This window comes from Trichechus manatus, unplaced genomic scaffold (genome assembly GCF_000243295.1).
Source record: "Trichechus manatus latirostris isolate Lorelei unplaced genomic scaffold, TriManLat1.0 scaffold00126, whole genome shotgun sequence".
NCBI classification, from domain to species: Eukaryota; Metazoa; Chordata; class Mammalia; order Sirenia; family Trichechidae; genus Trichechus; species Trichechus manatus.
The window spans coordinates 7,466,508-7,483,642 of NW_004444062.1; the positions used below are offsets into that span (position 1 = coordinate 7,466,508).

The 17,135-nt window shown below is 41.5% G+C and overlaps 1 protein-coding gene across 1 annotated transcript in view; it reads right to left on the reverse strand.

Annotated features, from left to right (window-relative positions):
• Positions 1-1,105: 1,105 nt before the first annotated feature.
• Positions 1,106-17,135, reverse strand: part of NWD2 (NACHT and WD repeat domain containing 2) — a gene marked incomplete at its 5' end in the record, with an annotated part of 22,833 nt that continues 6,803 nt past the window's right edge. Inside the window, 3 exons of the mRNA XM_012557928.1 lie at positions 1,106-5,038; positions 10,945-11,534; positions 15,999-16,143. Coding sequence (XP_012413382.1) covers positions 1,106-5,038; positions 10,945-11,534; positions 15,999-16,143 — 4,668 coding nt within the window. The remainder of the gene's footprint in view (positions 5,039-10,944; positions 11,535-15,998; positions 16,144-17,135) is intronic.

Genomic DNA, 17,135 nt, shown 5'->3' on the forward strand with positions numbered 1-17,135 from the left:
AGATTTATGGAATATTTTAGCACAAAGACAGGCATATTCAGTTTGTCCCAGAGTATTTGGTCATCTATCTGAGTTTTACACAGAAGACAGGAGGAATGAGAGTAAGGCAAATGTCATCAGTATTTCATACATGGTGTGTTGAGAAAGCTTTTCTTCTATTAAGATTTACTGTTGGGATTTAGGAAATAATTTACGCTTCCATACAACTGACTAAATAGTACAAACTTTTGGTAGTACAATGACAGATGTGAACAGGAGTTTTGAACAAACTTGTAATGCCCTTTCGGTAATTCTTTTTACACCCAGCACAAATATGCATTCCAAGAGACATGAAAAGATGGTAGTTTCTTATTAAACACGTTCTTTTGCAACCCAGAAAAGAAATAGTTTAAAAATCACATATTCCATTATGTAGAAACCCTTGCATGCAGCTGTTGCAACTTTTAAAGAAGACTGACTCTCCAGGTTCAGTAGCCCTATGATAATTGTGATTAGTTCTTGTCCTAGTCCAGTTCGTAGCCTCACATTTCACACTGTTTCACTTGGGAAATGGAGAATACATCTGGGCATTTTTGTTACATTATTTTGCACCTTTATACCTTCCATCCGCAGACTGGGTTTACACAGTTGTCAGGATTGTAAAATGTAAGGAGAGATTAAGGCTGTGTTTACTTATGTCCACACAACTGAAGTCAAACACTTCTTTGTCTTCATGATGTCAACCTATTTTTGTAGACCTAATTCCAATCCAAATTGCCTGTATGTAACTCTGGCCCTTCTCATCTGAACCAATGCAATGAACTATGTTACTTCCTACCACACAGCTAATTTTAAAGCTACCCTGTAACTTTCAGGTAAAGTAGCCATTTAAATACATTTTCTACAAATTCTCTGTCAAAACTTCATTTCTGGCTAAACTGACAAAAAAGACTAAAACCAAAACCAATTTCACATTACCGTACAGTTCATGAGGATGCTAATAAACACTGGAAATCCATCATCTTTCCTGTCTAATCAGAAATGAGTAGTTTATCATTTGGGATACAGAAGACATATATATATTTTTTCTTCTGTACATGTACTGTTGACCAGTACAAACATTTCGTCAGTTATCAGGGGCAAAGCTGTGGCCCCTGGATTCTAGGGCAGAGCTCACGCGGTCATAACAAGAATTGCGTTTCTTGGAAGGCGTTGCTTCATTGGAATCTGTGGAGTCACTCACTGTGATAGGACTGTCTCTTGCAAAGACCTCGGTAGACTCTCTCCATAAGCAATCCACAGATACTTTAAAACAGTAACTGTTACACTTTGGCCTGGATGTCTGTGTTGCATTGTTGAAAATTTGTCTGCTATTAGAAGTGGCAATTTTAATTTTCAGAGCGGCATCTACGCGGTCCACCACTGTGTATATCCCAATACTCCCATCGTCAAAGCCCACGATGATGTTCAGGTGCCTCTGGGAGAGTGCAAGAAAAGTCGGTGTTTTGTAAAGCGAACAAGCACCGATATTTTTGCCATCAGCCAACCTCATTACAATTAAACTGGATATTGCGCCATTTTCATCCTCCTCCTCCCCATTTCGGAAACAAATGTATACCAGGTAGCGGCCGTCTCGAGACAACCTCTGCCGCCAGATAATCCCAGAGGCGTGAACGACTCGTAATTTACCACTGTGTAAATCAAGCACATTGATATTTTCATCTCCTCTGGATATAATGCCTAGCTTTCCATTGGGAGAAATTTCAAAATCCTCTAGATTTTTCAAGAAGTTGTTGGGAAGTTGCACGCGTCGACAGATAACTTCATCTGTCAGACTCCAGACGTTCACAGTCTCGGCTGATGTAATAAACACTATGAAATCAGGACAGTCGGGGATCAATTTAAAATTCACAATGGTGATCCCATCTTCACAGCAAAATTTCTTGGTGATACTTCCTGTCCAAAGACTGACCGCCAGCACTTTGCTTTTGGTCATCCCCACCACAAAGGTATTTGCGGAGGTTATAAAGGCATTCTGCAAAGTGGTCAAAATGTTGCAGACCCTGTGGCCCGTGGCCAATCTCCAAACCCTTGAGGCATTTTCCTCGCACAGTGAGACCACAAACTGGTCATTGTGTGTAATCAGCAGCTGAGATATTCTCTGTCCATTAATTCGGAAGAGGTTTTCACCGCTGCTGGTGTGCCAGACATACTGGCTGCTTTTGTCATCTGATGTCACCATGATGTCTCCAGAAGATGTCAACACACAGTGTTCAACTATTCCTTCATGCTTAAATACGGCTTCGATGAATCCGTTGCTGAAGTTCCACTTATGAACACGGTCAGAGCCATCGAGGGAGTAAATTATTTCCCCTCTAGCAGGTAACACCAGACTTTGGATGGGTTTTCCAGTCTTATCTATGTTGGACATAGCAGTGATTATGTCTATATCCCAGATGGAAAGAATGCCACTGGTTGATAAAGACAGCAGCATATTGTGGTGACTAGATTTAACCAACTTAACTATGGTACCTGAGATTTCCTGTAAGCTTGCCATACACTGTCCCGTGTCCCGCCTCCAAAAAAACACGGCTGAGGTATTTTCCATGGTTGCAATGATACAGTCTCCATTTTTGGACAGCACGGCAGATATAAAGCGCTCGTTGTGCTTGGCTCTGAACTTTTCAGCAACCTTCCATATGCCAGTATCTAAGAGTTCAATGCTAAGGGCTTTACAGATCAGAATTGCATTTTGGTCCTCTGAAAGTTCAATGCCAACCACCTCGCTGTCTTCTCTTCGGCAGTCAAAGTCATCAGTCAGTTGGGGGTTTGAAATGTCCTCAGTATTCCAAACAGAAAGACTCCCCTCACTATCTATCATTACCATTTCTTGAGCTGTGTCCAAGATCAGGAGAAACTTCACAAATCCACCTGAGAATTCAGATGTCACCGTACATATCTTTTCTCCACTCCCTAAGTGAAATATGGTGGTAGTGTTCAGGTACTGTCCACAGAAAGCATACATACCGTCCAGAGAGCACTGGACACAGGTCACTTCGTACCAGCAGTGGAACTGGTGAAGGGGCCATCCGTAGAGCAGATCAATGACAGTGACATCTTTGCTGGCCTCTAGCCATGCAAGGGCATGGTTGACGGACAGTGTAAACCCATTGATGTAGGTAGAGGCACTTCCATGCTTGGTTCCTTTAATTTCCACTTCAGACAGGAGACAAGAATTTAAGTTGTCATAAATCAACAAGGTGTTGTTTGTTGTAGCCACTACAAGGTACTTCTCATCACTGGTGAGTTTCATGCCCAGGATGACAGACTGGGCTGTGGTGATTTGCCTGAGGAGCTGGCGAGTTTCTACATCCCAAGTGCTGATGGAACCATTTTCTAAAGCTGTGAGGACGGTACTGGGGTTACAGGTAGGCAAAATCTCTGTGACATGCAGGTGACTAGATGACAAGGGCAGACGCTCTGGGCTATACGTCACATCCATGGATGAATGTAATGGCACTATGGAGCAATATTTGGGCCCGTCTTTGTCACACTCTAAAAGAAGGTGTCGAAGTTTGGGCAGGGAACTTATAACAGGCAGTAGCCTCTGCTGAAGCTCTGCTGAGAGGGAGCCAGGAAAAGCAATGACCTTGTTTTTGATGCTGCGGAGGGTGCTGGCCAGGAACTTCAGCTCCTTCTCTTGTGAATGGTTGTAAGCCAGCTCGATGTCTAAAAGTACTTTGTCAAACTGGCCAATTTTGATCATGGTATAAAGCCAGCTGAAGTTCATGATGATGCCATAAAGCAGGTCATCGGTTTTTCCACACCTAGTCAGGTGGTATAAAAGCTCAGACATTTTCCGGTGATTGACAAAAAAGATATCAGGCTCTAGTGGATTACACTGGAAAACCCAGGGCTGGTCCGGGGCCTGCCTGTCAAAGGAAGCCTGTTCCATGAAGTGCTTTTCTTCCTCAAGCAGGCTTCTGCTCTCGAAATCAAGGCAGCCATTCAAGTAGGAGTCTTCGAGGCAGAAAGCTTTCCTCCTGCCCCCTGACCAGGCTCCCAGAAAATAATCTGCCATGATGGTGTGCATTTCATGCAGGTTACTGTCATCCTGCAGATATAGCTTCTGTGCAATGAGCTGCAGGTGTCTGTTGGCCCAGACCAGGAGCGTGACGTTCTTCACGTGTCTCTCTATTAAGTATCCACTGAGGCCTTCCTTGAGCCTCGCAATGTACAAGTAAGGTACTCTCAGGGGGTTACTGGGCCTGGCATTTTCATTGAGCTCATTCATAACAGTATTGTCTAGGGCTAAAACATCCTCCAGTTCCATTTCACTCAAACCCACTTTGGCCATAGTGATATAACCCAGAGCCCTGGAGACCAGCTTCTGACCACACCTCTTCTCCAAGGACCAGAATAACTGCTCTATACTTTCATGAACGGTAACACAGAGGGAAGATTCATCGACATCTTTGTGAGATCTCCAGTGTCTCACCTCCCTGAAGGTCAGGTTCACAAACATCGGTAGTGTGCACTTGGAGAATGCATTGTTCACGTAAATTTGCTGGCCTGATGTGACCTTCCTTTTGACCCGCAGCAGCTGGTGTTTGAGCACCTGGCTGCACATTTTCTTATCCCGTGGAATCAGCTCGATGTAGTTGTCTTCTTCATAGATAAGGCACCTTAGTTTCTGCAGGATCCCATGTTTATTGGGCAGTGTGGAGAGGACGATCCGTACAAAGCGAGGCAGGTGAGCAGGGAGCCACCAAAGCTTCCTGGCGTCGTCGCTCTCTGAGAGCTGCTCGAGGGCATCGAATATTATTACCAGAGGTCTCTGCAGTGAAGACTCGTTCAAAAGGTTTATAAATAAGTCACGGAGGTCATGGATCTTTTTGGGGTAGCTTTGAACCAGACATCGGTAGTTAATTGCCAACTGCTCGCAAATACTTAGAAGGAGAGTCCTAAGGTCAGTACTCATGTCTGTGGTTCCTAGAAATCTCATAACTATGACTGGGTCAGATTCCGGTCCCATGTCTTCATGTAGCCAGCCAAAAGCCTAAAACATAAAAGTGGCATTTAGAATGGTAATATATATTTACATAGTCATATCCAACAACGTTTCCTCTCTCCAGAGGTCAGACTTTTGGTAACCACTGCCATGCAAAAAGAAGCCTAGAACTAGGGACTGGCAAAACCTTTGGAGAAGGCAAAAGAGCTGTCACAAAGCTCATGCACTAAAATCCATGGGTGAGACCCTCAGGATCACCCTTAATAAGGGTAATAAAATGGTGATGACACTATTATTCAATCATAAGGCAATGTTTAGCTTATATCCTAAAAATTATAAAGTGTTTCATAAACAGTCAATCTGAGTACCTAGTACAGTCAGTATTTATCATTGAATCCCCATTTCCTGGAACAGTTGTTGGCACATAATAGGTGCTTAGTATTTGTTTAATGAGTGAATAGGTTAAGTAATGATTTACACATTACATTGAGTCAAATATTTTCATTGAGATCAAATGATATCATGTATAGTTAACCAACTGTCCAATTAGTTAGAATGCAATAAAAAAGTACTCAGTACTAAAATTATACTGAATATAATCTCTTATGATTCAGAAGATAGTTTGCTATACTGTGGCGCTATACGGTTAATCATTTTCATGATTATTTAGCATTGTAATAAAAATCTACGTAATGCTGGTTAAAAAAGTTTTGTTAAATGTTAAGCTTTGTAACAGACAGTTTGCTATATAAATATGCAGTCATCTGTTGTGGTGCAATTGATTACCTTTGTATGTGGCCTTTCTAGCCATGGTCTTGTAATTCCCACCCAATTGATTGGGTGGGACTGTGTGATAGGGTAATTGTGGCCCACCAAAGGGATTGGTCAGTTTTGCCATCCTGCTGGCCTTGAAATGAGCCACCCCAGAGGCAGGAAAGAAAAGAGCCCACTACCACCAAGGAAGGAGAGACCGGCAGGAAAAGACCCTCAGGAGACGGTGCAGTGAGCTTCCCAGCCCACTGAGAAAGCTGAGCGCCTGTGGGCAGAGACTGAGGGCCAGGGAGAAGCCTACGCCTAACCCACAAATTTGGGACTTGCCAGCCTCCACGACTATGTGAGCCATTTCCTTTATACAGTTCGTGAGTTCTGTGTGAAGTTGCAACAAATTACGGAACCCAAAGATGGGAGCGAGAGTGCTGAACGAAGAGGGAGCAGTTGATGTCAGAGATGATGGAGTGGTACAGCAGCCTGGAAAAGTTGGACATTTGGGACATCTTTGACCTCTGCCTCACAGGAACCAGCTTTGTGCTGATCCTTATAAGAGAAATTATTCATTTATCTGTCCTCACATTTCCTCTCTGAAGGACAGATGGGATTATAATATCATTTAACAGAAGATGAAACCAAAGCCCAGGCTGGATAAATGGCTTGCTTGGAGTTAAATAGTTATGAAGAGATTGAGCTGGAGTAGAAGTCATACCTGCCTTCCATTCTAGCGCTCTTCCTTTTTTCTTCTTAAACTAGTGGAGTTAAAGAGATAAAATACATGAGGTGGCTGTTTAGTACTTTTCCGTCTGGAAAGGCAAGGATGAGAAAGGAAATAATCAAGTACAAAACACTCCAAAGAGTCCTCTTAGGGGGATGAAGACTTTCAGTAATCTTCGGAATTCACCAAGGATACTCCCTAGAAAGTGATGTATTATTTTACACATTAAAAAGTAATTTTATGAAACATGGTTCCTCAAGAGATTGATCAGGATAAAGTATGAATAAGTTTAGGAAAGATTGCTGGATGTCAGCTTTATAATGAGATATTAAGAAAAATTAAAAAAACATTTTTTTGGTTTAGCTCCAAACTTTGATGCTGATTTCAAGGAAGATAATATTGTCTTCCTACAGCTGTCTTTTGTTTCCTATCAATTTGATGGTTTCTACATTGATTATGGCCCTACAGTCAGGAGCTCATGTCCGTGGGAATGTTGGGTAATGCAGGAGATAGTGCAAGATTAACATTAGATGTCTGTCTGCATCCTCACACAGGACATGAGGTCGAAGAAGAGCACAGGTTTGCTGGGGGAGAGGGAGAGCCCAGATGTTCCCCAGGAGAGAGGAGAGTGGAGTGCAGGAAGGAGATCAAGAAATAGGGGAGGCTTCATGGGGGACCAGAATCCTGGACTGTAAATAGACAGACTTAGGTGGCTGGACAAAAATATCCAGAACAGCAAGAGCTCAGAAGGCCATTTCTCAAGTTGATCAACTCTGGATTCAGTCAGCACTCTCTGCCACAGCTGGGATTGCTTATCTATACACAGCACACCAGCACATTTCCTCATAATTCTTTACCTCCTGGACTAGAGCACACGCAGTTGCAACACATGCACATTTAATTTAGTCAAATTTGACAATATTTGCCCCCTCCAGCCACCTCTATCCTTCACACCCCTACAATGAGAAAAGCCCTGGAGCAATGGTGAAATACGAACAGGAATCTGTTTTCTCATTTGATGTTAGTTCCCATATGCCTCTCACAGTATCACCGCTGCTGTCGAGTGGATTCCAACTCATAGCGACCCTATATGACACAGCAGAACTGCCCGGTAGGTTTCCAAGAAGTGGCTGGTGGATTCTAATTGACAACCTCATAGTATTATTATCTTGCTTACTTGGAATAATTTGTGTCTGAAGCTACACATAACTAACACATTAGTGCTTGAAGACAGACACACAGACACACAAACAGACACATTTACTTTGTGGCAACACGGCCCCAAAGCTTGTTACTTTACCTGGTGCTCAGCTAAACAAAGAGCTGTAATGTTCCAACATAAAAAGAAAATCCAGCTGGGCTTGACGTATTAAGAAATGGTAAACTGGCTTTCTTAAGGACTTTTCAAGGGTAAGTTTGACATACCTGATTTTCGCCTCTGAACTTACTTTGGAACCTAATCCCCACAGAGGATGCACTGTGACTGTACTCATTTTGTCCTAGAGATGACCAACTTTAGATTGTGTAGCACATGCCAGATTATGAGAATGTTAACAAGGGTAAAGAACACTATTTTTAAGAGACTAACCACAGGAAGGACAATACAGAGATTCCAAAGTTACACGAGAATAATAAAACTATCATACTTCGATACTAAGTGGAACCAACTATAACCAAACCAAATCCATTGCCATTGAGTTGATTCCAACTCAGAGCAACCCTACAAGGACAGAGTAGAGTTGCCCGATAGAGTTTCCAAGGCTATAAATCCTTACAGAAGCAGACTGCCACATCTTATCCTGTGGAGCAGCTGGTGGGTTTGAACTGCCAGCCTTAAGGTTAGCATCTGAACACTTTTAACCACTGTGCCACCAGGGGTCCTTACTAAATAGGAAGTTAAAAATGGAGCTACTGTAGTCCAGTTTAGGTTGAGGTGCCAAGACAACAGATACTACATTTCAAAATGAGGTTCCAGACCATCACGCAGGATTTGCAACAGAGGTTCTGTAAGCAAGTTCTGCTGCCTTCAGTGGACTACCCACCTGTGGCCTAAAAAAAGGGACTGGAGAGGCCAAGAAAATAGTTGCAGATTAGGTGCTATGGACCATATGTATCACCACCTCACCCTCAAGGGGGAGGGCTAGGGGATGCCACCACTCACTTCTAGCTGGGGGAAGGGACTTCAAAGGACCACTTACAGGCTGTCCCTAGAGCTGGGGGAACATAACCAGGGACAGACTACCCAATAAGCAAGGTGTGCATGGGCTTAATTGTGCTGATTTACTTATCTGCAGTACACAATTTCACCTGTTTTTCACCATGTCAGAGATGTGGTGACACCCACGTGAAACTGCACTACAGATTAATAAGTAACAATTAAGTCCGTGTGTACCTTGCTTACTGTAAGCCAGTGTGTATTGTGCTTACTGTTTAATCCACCTCTGGACATAGCCATCTGATGACACCTGAGAAATATAAAGGCTGAGGGACTGAGGCTGGCTAGTTGCTCTGATGGAGGATTGACAGAATGCTATTGTACTGGGATCTCTGTCTATGTTTTCCCCTAACACTTTCATTATGTTTAACATTGGTGTATTATATTCCATTTTATTCCTTACTTGGTCATCCCTAGATGCACTTTTACTCCCTTTCTCATGTTCATTTGGACGCGCCATCGTTTCTCTGTTCTTTATGTGTCTTGTTATTTTTGTTGGGGGACTGGAATTTTTGAGGGTGTTAACCTTCTCAGTTCTCCTCAGTATTTGGTGTTTTTGCCTGCACTACTGTCTGCAAAAAACTCTTAGGTAGGCAGAGCCTTTGGCCTTTGCTTACCATTTCCCTCCCTCTCTGTGAGAGCTCCTCCCCCCTCCCTGGTTTAATTAGGATTAGAAAGTTCCAGATTTAGGTTTTCAACTTTCGATATGTCCCAAACACACCAGAGAACACGCTGCGGTCCATCTGTCCACCAGTGGTCACCGGCACTCAGGAGAGATATTGTGCACTAGTCAATCTGTCCACCAGGGGGTGCAGTCCTCTCTCTCTCACTCTGAGTATTACACCCTTCCCTGCTCTGTTTCTGCAACCAGAAAGCTACTGTACTGGAACTGGCCTCTATATCTAGAGTATCTCAGGGCAAAAAAATACCTCTTTCCAATGTACCAGATGTGGGCCACAGGCCAAGAGTGAGATGACAAGAGTTTTTGTTTTATTTTGCGTTTTTTGTCTCCTTGAACAAAGCTGTCATTATTTGTGATGTACAAATACAACCAATGCAAAAACAGATTGTCTTCCCCTTTGATTCCAGTTATAACAAGTTGCTAAATACATATATATATATCTCAAGAAGTTTATCTTCAAAGTTTACTCTAAAAAAACAGAAAGGGTTAAAAAGAACCATACACATGTCATATACACATACCCACCAACAAAATAACCTGAAACACGGTGGATACGACTTAAAAAAAAAAAAGCTATCTTAAAAAATATCTTAACATGCCCCAAACAAAAAGCCTGGTACAAAAGGCTTGCAATATTTCTCAAAACCAAGACCTGGGGGAAGAGAAAGACTGATGTCCAAACCCCTGCCCAAGGACTTTGCAGTGGAGAGAACCTGAGCAGAAAGACTGGAAATGAATTGCTGGATGTCAAGGAGCTGAGGAAGTGACCATCTGGTAAAAAAGCAATCCCCTGTGCCTAGGGAACTGTGGGTGAGAGAGGTTCAGCAAGGACAGGGCTGGGGGTTTCGGGGGGGAATGGCCCCCAGGAAACCATGAAATGTCCACAAAAGAAAAGGGGGGTAGCTTCAAACATCTACCAAGACCGGAGCCCGGTTCACAGTTGCACTGGTTGCCTCAGAACTTTCTTGCTACCTTACCTTTCCTGCATCCCATAAACTGCAAGCCTGAAAGGGGTGATAAATGTGGTTGAGGTAAAGGAAGGAGGGAAGGAAGTGCTATGTGGAGAAAGAAAGGAAAAGGTAGCCCTGTCTCCATTTCTCACTATAGATGCCTTGCTCACAGTAGGCCTCAGCCGGGGGAGAGAAATACAGATTGAAGTTTTAATTATTATCTTAGACTAGACAGATTAATTACTAAACTGAGACTGTTTTAGTGACCAGAAGCGACTGGCGGGCTTGTTTTTGTCTGAGAGGGACGAGAAGAGTCGTAGGATCTGTTCCAGTTTTCATCCAAATGGGAAGGAGGAACTAGCCCCACAATATAAGTTTGAATCAACAGTAAAAGAAAACACTAAAGTGGCTTTAGAATTATACCCCATGAGTCTTGTTCTTTCAATATAACTGTTACACAAGCAAAAGAGTAACACTGAAGTTTCCATTCAAAAAGGACTAATTATAATTCAGACTGTAGTTAAGTATAGAAATAGAAATGAATTTGATTAATTTATCTTTCCAAGAGTAAGTCTGTTTGTTTTTTTTTTAAACCAACATTTATGAAAAATAGGATCTTACCTTCTTTGCTACTTCGGCTAGCAGAAGAGTCTTCCCAGTGCATGGTCCACCATATACAATAAGAGGGTTTATGGGCCCAGTTTTGCTTGGAAGAATGTATTTATGCACTATGTTTAGAGATTCACACTTGTACTCATAGAAGGAAGCATACGTTTTACACAGTGAGGAATGCCGAAGGATTTCATCATAGAGTGTATCAGTTTCAGTATCAAAATTTTGTTGTACCGTGGCCTGAATTATATCAATCATATCCTCATAAAATTGTTTACAAAGTCCTTCTATGTAATGATTTTCTATTTCTTGGGAATAGCCTAGCTTCATGTCACAATGAGTAACAGAGGTATACACTCTCAGATTTGATGATGCAACAATCGTAGGAATAAATTCATCCCTGAGTTTTATCAACTTCTCTTGGGCTTCGGGGTCTCGAATAATCCTTGGTTCTGTTCCAGTGATATCCGTGTATTTTCCCATCTCTGGGATTTTCACAAAACGCTCAATGTTAGCAATCTTTCTAATGTAGCAAACACATTTCTTCAGGAATGCTGGAGTTTGTTTTCCTAGAGCGAAGTCAAACTCGTCCTCTATGGCTGAAAGAGAATAAGATAAGGCGTTTATCGCCTAGAACAAAGGGGCAATGAGCCAGCATTCAACTTGTAGTGCTTAATGGAAGATTAGCTTGTAGCAGAGTAATCTATAGAAAAATTTATTAATCCCCTACTTATTTGTCTTTCTCTAAGCAGCCTGGTACCTAGACAAATGGATTTTAAATAAAATTATTTAATTTCCTCCTCATTCGAAGCGAGATATTGAACATAAGCATAATAAAGAAAGCATGCCAAGTTTATAACTGATTCTTTTAAGCTGATGCTAACTTCAACTTTCACACTTCAGTGGTCTTAAGAGTAAAGGGCAGGGACCAGTTTGGGACAGGAAAGAAAGTGGGGAGGTTGACTGACATATCTAAGTTACATGCTCCTTTTCATTCTATCCTTTACAATGTGGCTTCACCATTTTCTTTGATATGTATTGAACCCCAGACATGTATGTTTAAATAGGAATACAAAAGCACATTTCAAAACAAAATATAATCATGTTCTGACTATTGATCAATGTGAATTAGCAATATCACTGTTCAATTCTATTACATCCAACAGAACAGGTATAGGAAAAGTCACTTATTATATAACTTTATGTCTTGTAAAATAAACCATATTATAGCATAATACATGTGCTTACACACATGTGAAAATACATTATAAATCATTTGATGCTCCATAAGAACATTTGAAACTGAACTGATAGTAATAAAAAATAATTGTGCATGAGTTTAGGAAAGAAAAAAAATAAAAAAGTTTAATCACTGGAAAAGAATTTTAAGGCAAGCAGTCTTTTAAAACCAGCTGCCCTTCCTTCCTTCCTTCCTCCCTCCCTCTCTCCCTCCCTCTCTCCTTCCCTTCTTTTGGTCTTTATGGAGCACCTACTATGTTCCAGGCAGGCTGCTAGCTGCTCAGGACATAATGGTGAGAGAAAACAGAAAACACAGAGAGAAAAAGCCATTACAGAGCTTGCAGTCCAGTGCAGGAAGGCAGACATCGTTGTTCGGTGTCACTGAGTCGGTTCCAACTCATAACAACCCCATTTACAACAGAATGAAACACTGCCTGGTCCTGCGCCATCCCCACAATCACTGTTACGTTTGAGCCCATTGTTGCAGCCACTGTGTCAATCCATCTCGTTGAGGGTCTCCCTCTTTTTTTCGCTGACCATCTACTTCATTAAGCATGATGTCCTTCTCCAGGACTAGTCCCTAGGTGGCTGCTTGTGTGCTGCTGTGTTGCTACAAGCTATGCCACTGGTATTTCCAATACCAATAGGGTCACCCAGGGTGGACAGGATTCAGCGGAGCTTCCACATTAAGACAGACTAAAGGCCTGGCAATCTATTTCCAAAAAAAAAAAGCCAGTGAAAACCTTATGGATAGCAGGGGAACACTGTCTGGTGTAAGTGCTAGAAGATGAGCCCCTCAGGTTGGAAGGCACTCAAAATATGACTAGGAAAGAGCTGCCTCTTCAAAGTAGAGTCAAACTTGATGTGGACAGAGCAAAGCTTTCGGGACCTTCATTTGCTGATGTGTGTGGCACAACTCAAAATGACAAGAAACAGCTGCAAACAGGCAGACATTAGAGTTACAAATAAGTGTATTATGATTGTTCTTAGTCCCGTGAAGGGGAAGAACATGGTGTAATGAGAGCAAACAGTCAGGGGCTCTAACCCACTGGGGAAAGTCAGGGAAGGCTTTCCTGAGGAGCTGACCATTGGGCTGGGATCTGATGGAAGCAGGGGAGGGGCTCTGAATACACAGGGCTGGTCTGGCCATAAGTGAAAAAATGTCACTGTGCTAGCCCAACTCCAGTGTCAAGCACAACGCAGAACACAGACATATTCTACGAAGTAACTATATTTTATTTAAAAAAATGATTGAGTGCTTTTCAGTGGAACTCCTGTGATAATACTTTTTTAATAATGATAACAATAGACTGAAATTTGTGAATTAAATAAAAAAATACAAGTTTCTAGGCACCAGTATTCAGTGAGGTGTGCCATGCACATCAGTATGTTTTACAAAGGGTTTTAATCAAGCATTGTGGTTAAGGAGGCCAGTGAAAAGAGCTTATGCAACATATGTCTACTCTTCTTTTTATAGAAGGTAAGAATGTATCATAATGTAGACAAGGGAAGATGCAAGAAATCTTGTATTTAGTGCTACTGCAGAAAGCAGCCTTCAGCCTATCTCTTTCCCAGACATCTATGTAAATTGCTAGGGAACACACAAAAGTTTCAGGGAGTTACCTTCTGAGAGTATCAAGAAGAGAAAGAAGTTGTCATACTGTTTTATCTATACATAATGGATGATAATCAGAGATATGCAATGTCACCTTTGACTCCCAGAAAACGGCTCAACTGTGACCTAACTGACAGTGTTATTATATCCACAGAAAGTGTGTGTCAGTAAGGAGTGTTGATCATAAAGGGAACATAAAAAAAATGGTACTGATAGACTTAAGTTGGTAGTGCCTCCTATGGACTCCATTGTGTCCTCCCAAAACATATGTTGAGATCCTGACCCCTGTACCTGTGGATCTGACCCTGTTTACATAAGGGCTTTTATTTTGTTATTTTAATGAGGTCATACAAACGTAGTGTGAGTCCTAAACCTAATCACTTCTGAGTTATAAAAAGATCAGAATAGACACAGAGACACATACGGGGGAAGACAGATGCCAAAGAATACCAGAGAATGCCAAGGATCACCTAGGATTGCCATCAAACACCAGAAACCAAGAGAGAGGCTCACACAAGAAACTGACGTGGCTGAGACCCTGATTTGGACTTTGAGCCTCCAGAACTGTGAGAAAATAAATTTCCGCTCTTTAAAGCCACCCACTTGTGATATTTCTGTTATGGGAGCACTGGGTAACTAACACAGGGCTCATCTAAGGTTGGCTCAGGAAAAAAAAAGGCTCTAGACAGAGTGCCTGGTTGACGGTATAAAAACCCACTGCCACTGAGTTGATTCCAAAGAAACATAGATATATGTTAACCTGTATATTCTAGACATAGTGCTTATTCCTGAAAATGCTTATATTTTTGGGAAGACCTAAAATAAGAGCTAATTTTTTTGACAGCTTCCAGAAGAGGAATTTGCCAAAATGACATATTTTTTTCTGAGCTTAAAATACATGTATCCAGGGAGAATGGTTATCAAGTACATTTTAGGTTTGCACAAATGCTTTTCCATACCAGTCAAAAAACCAATCTGAAAATGCAATCACTATCGCTTTTTTCTCAATAATGCTTTACTGTCAACTTTCCAGATAAATAACTACATATGATTACTTTCATGAAGCAGTGTTTGTTCCCTGGAAACTATGACTGACATAATCCTTCAGATCTGTAATTTCCAGTGCTACTTCTAACAACAAAGCCTCCTTTCCACTCCTGAGAAAGGCCGACAAGACAGTCTCTGTTCAGTAGCTGAGGAGATGTGTTTTAAAAAAGTTAAATTAGATGCTGCCACTCCCTTGCTTAAAACCTTCTGGGAGTTTCCCATCTCACCTGGAATAAAATGTAAGGTCTTTATTATGGCCTGTGTCTACCCCTTGGAGCCCTGGTTAAGAGTGCAGCTGCTAAACAAAAGGTTTGCAGTTCGAATCCACCAGCTGCTCCTTGGAAACCCTATGGGGGCAGTTCTACTATGAGTTGGAATCGACTCGACAGCAGTGAATTTGGGTTTTTGTGTTTGGTCCACCCCTTGGACCTCATTTCTCCCCCATGGGGCCTGGCTACCATTGCCTTCTTCCTGCCCCTAGAACTTGTTAGGCACATTCCTTTCTCAGGGATCTTGAACTTGTTGATCCATCTGCCTGAACTCTCTACTTCCGATTCAGCATCGCAGGCTCTGATTCCTTTTTGTTATTCAGCTCAAAATCATCTCCTTATTGCCCATCTCATCTAAATCTGGATCCTACACCCTTCGTTAGCCACTATTATCCTATTACTGTATTTTATTCATAGCACTTATCACTAGTGAAATTATGTTGTTCACTTATTTGATAACTTTTAATTTATTATTTATTTCTCCCCATTAAAAAGTTCCAAGAGGGCAGGGACTTTGCCTTCTTTTTCATTACTGTATCCCTAGTACTTGGCACATGGTAATTACTCAATAAATGTTTGCTGAATGAGTGAGTTAGTGAATGAATGAACAGCTCAGCAGAGAAACACTGGTAGAGTCGGGTCCATTACATCCAGTCTCCTCTGACTTCTCTAAAATCACATGTTCTGGGGAAGTAAAGGTTATCAATGAGTTATCAATAAAGGTTATCTATGAGTTAAAACAGAAGAAACATGTGCCTCTCCAGGGCACTGAAACATTTAGAAAAAATAAATTTTGCGAAGCAGTAAATGAGATTAAATGAGATAAAAGAAACGCAATGACTGTATCTACTATTTACCCATTCCTTAGTCTACTGAGGATGTGTGAAAATTACCTGAGAACAGGTATCTCTTAGCTTGACTGTGTTTCATTTTTCCCTTTTCATGTAGCAGTTTCACAGCAGCCTTAAATATCTTCTTGATCTCATCTGATATCTCTTGCCATTTCTTCTCATTTTCAGTATTGGCAGAAGACTGCATCTATGCGAATGTAAAAGTAAGATATTACTCTTAAAATCATCAAGATAACAATATTCAAGAGAAAGAGAACTGCTATTATTTGAAGGTGCTGGGTAGTATAAACAGCTTGCACTCAACTACGAACTTAACCGTTATTGGCGATTGGAACCCAACCAGTGGCCTCATGGAAAAAAGGCCTGACAATCTGCCTCTATATAAAGACTATAGCCAAGAAAATCCTATGGAACAATGGTGCTCTGTAACACATGGGGTCGCCATGAGTCAGAATCGACTCAAAAGCAATGTTTTTTCTTCTTTTTAACTATGTGCCAACACCATGATAGGTGCTTTATGGACAGTATCTCATTTAATCCTCTCAGTAACCCTGAAAGAAGGAAATTACTATCTCCATGTTATAGGTGAAGAAACTGAGGGTCAGAGATGTGTAAACTTTCCAAAAGTTATGGAAGGATGTGAACCCTAACAGGATTTATTTGGCTTTAAAGCCTATGGAATTTTTAATTATTTTTTTTCTCCTGAGTTATGATACAAATAGCATAAGAAAATAATCTCCCATATTCTCCAAAGGGGAGAAAAATTAAACATGAAGGTGGGAGAGATCAGACGGTTATTTTTCACATTAGGTTAAAACTCACAAAGAAAAAATGTCAGAGATTTAATAATAATGACAAGATTCTTCCAAAGCGGGTTGTTGCTATCATTCTGGTGAGGTTTATTTTACCTCCTGTTGAACTCTGAGGGGAGCTCTGGTGGCACAGTGGTTAAGAGCTATGTCTGCTAACCAAAGGTTGGCAATTTGAATCCACCAGCTGCTCCTTAGAAACCCTATGGGGCAGTTCTGCTCTGTACTATAGGGTCACTATGAGTTGGAACTGGCTCCACGGCAACATGTTTGGCTTTTTTTTTTTTTTTTTTAACACTCTCAGGCTCACTGTGGTGTTTTATTACTGAAGGCAGCAGAGAAAGGGAAGCCATTATTTTCTTAATAAAGC